We start from the raw sequence: 2,644 nt of genomic DNA on the forward strand, positions 1-2,644 counted from the left end.
GTAGAGTCGCTGGAGGGTAGAATTATTCTAACAGTTTGCTTACTCTCATCCAGATCGATGAATGCGATCGGCTGTGGGTATTGGACACTGGTAAAATCGAGGAAGAGCACGTGTGTCCAGCCCAACTGCTTGCCTTCGATCTCCACACCGATCGTTTACTAAAACGAGTGAAAATCCCCAGGAGCATAGCCAGGAATACCCTAACAAATCAGGGATTGTTCGTGACCCCTGTGGTGGAGACTGAGGGTGTTAATTGCGAGAAAACCCACGTAAGTTGATCGAGCCATTTGAATTGCCTCCGCTGCACTTTCCACAAATTAAAGCGATAAAATAATAAACCAAAGAGTGCAGTGGTATGACTATAATTACTTGATGATTGCAGGTCTACATGGCAGACACGACGGGAAATGGTCTAGTCATTTACAACGGGACAACCCTGTGGCGTCTGGAGTCACCAGCATTTGCGTTTCAAGAGGCAGCAGCTAATTTCACTGTAGCTGGTGATCATTTCTACCTCGATGATGGTGTCCTCGGGATGGCACTGAGTCCTCCTGTCAGTCCGAGGGAAAATTATAGGCATCTCATGCTCCGACCACTCGCATCTTTCGATATGGTATCTGCTGAGACATCTAATCTCCATCAGTCTCATTCAGCTCCTGTACGTTATACACTTGTATCGGGGGCATTACCCAGTCAAGCTGCTGGTATGGCCTTTTCAGCCAGTGGAGTACTCTTCTTTGGCCTCATTCAGGAACATGCCATTGCCTGCTGGGATATGCACAAACCCATTGCTCCGGAAAATATTGTAAGTACTATTTCTCAAGATGCTTTCACACAATTTCATTATTTTCTTATTTCAATAGCTTCTAACACCATCGAGACAAATATTATGAACGAATCAGCAACTCAAGGATTCCTTCATTGTGGAAGCCACTCAAATAATTTAATTCGCGTCATGATTTTTCACGGGGAATTCAGATAATAATTATGGAACGCAATAAACAAATTCTTTAATAGCTCTCAATTTCGAAAAATTCTCCCAATCACATTTCGCTTCGGAATTTTAGAACATATACGTCATGAATATTTTTTTTCATGAATATTTCTCTCCGTGTAATTTCTTTAGTGATTTGTTTTATGTTGAAAAGATTAATCGCTTTAGTCTCGACAGGAATGAATAAACAAACTCTTCTTTCTACATGGGCTCTTATGGAAGTTATGGTCAAATTGTTCATTTACCTACCGCAAAGCCTCTAAAAAGACTATAAAATATTAATAAAAACCGGCGGTAATGTGAGACATTACGTTAAATGCGAATTATTTAAAAGATTCTATCCCATATAAGCCCATGTTAGCACATGCGTTTGCTGCGGCTCGTCTACTTCATTTCTGCCTAGTAATCCTGAGTTAGCGGGTTTCGTATTTTATTAACATAAATAAATATAAATATATTAAAAGAATAATATTACAATGTATGAAATAAATTCATGGCTCAGTTGAAAACAAAATCATTCCAGTTATCGCAAGTTTTGACTGAGAGGGTGTCGCACATCGTTGAATTCCTCCCCTTAATTAAAAAAAAAAGAAAATATTCGGTAGCTCTCAATGAATGTCTTTATTTTTAATTTAGGATAATTTTTTTCTTGGAATCCTCCAATTTCAGATATTTATTCTTCTCTTGAAAAATTAATCCAATTATCATCTTCTGCCTTTCGTATTCAATGTTATAATATATTTAATTTTTATAAAATAAAGTTGCAGTGAAGTTTTTTCTGATTTCAGGAGAATAATTATGCAATAGAAAATTCATGGTTTTTAATTTTAATGTAGGAATTACCATAACTCAAAAAGAGGTGGTGGTGTGCCCTCGAGACTTGGAACGTTTTACAGGCAAAAAATTCCATTCCCAATACCTCGGGTAGCAATTTATATCTCTAACACTCATAATTCTTGAGTTATTAATGTTGTGTTTGAGTATCCGGAGACCTTCAGTTTCCAAGAGAACGCCGACAGCGTAGGGCCTTTCGTTGTTAACATGTGGGTCGAAAACTATATTTTTCACTGTTAAATTCTCAGCATTTTTCACAGCTCGTGTTTCAACAATTTTATAATTATTTTCGATGTAAAAGTGGAGAATTAACTTCCCTCAAATACCTAATAAAATAATTACACAATATCTAATGGCTTACACTATTAGACCAATATTCAGTGTTAAAAATCACGGAATTTCGAAATTCTCTGAAAAGTCATTGGAATTGAATTGAATTATAAAGCAATTATAGAATTATTATCTGCGTGTTTTTTTTCCTGGATTTTATCGCAAGATAGCAAATGAAAATCCAACAAAAAAAAACTCACGCCCAAGAATTCCAATGGAAAAAATAAAAATCTATTAGGTTTAGTCTGCGGAATATCTCCAATAAAATGACGCGGTATAGTTACATAATCTATTGTGGAAGGAGCGCAAAAAAGAAATGACTTTTTTTTATCGAATTGTAATAAAAGTTCAAGGCAATTTTGAAATTCTACAGAATATCTTAATGAAGACACTCCATGCATTTTTATTCATTCTGAATTTTTGAGTCACATAAAAATCACTTTTTTTAAAATGAAATTCGAAATATTTCCATGGATTTTCCAATAC

At 35.8% G+C, this 2,644-nt stretch overlaps 1 protein-coding gene across 1 annotated transcript in view; it reads left to right on the forward strand.

Moving 5' to 3' along the window:
- yellow-e (L-dopachrome tautomerase yellow-e) overlaps positions 1-2,644 on the forward strand; it is a 12,455-nt gene that overhangs the window by 9,204 nt on the left and 607 nt on the right. Inside the window, exons 7-8 of the mRNA XM_011312478.1 lie at positions 35-269; positions 383-979. Of these exons, the coding sequence (XP_011310780.1) occupies positions 35-269; positions 383-979 (832 nt within the window). The remainder of the gene's footprint in view (positions 1-34; positions 270-382; positions 980-2,644) is intronic.

This window comes from Fopius arisanus, unplaced genomic scaffold, assembly GCF_000806365.1.
Source record: "Fopius arisanus strain USDA-PBARC FA_bdor unplaced genomic scaffold, ASM80636v1 scaffold00102, whole genome shotgun sequence".
Classification (NCBI taxonomy): Eukaryota; Metazoa; Arthropoda; class Insecta; order Hymenoptera; family Braconidae; genus Fopius; species Fopius arisanus.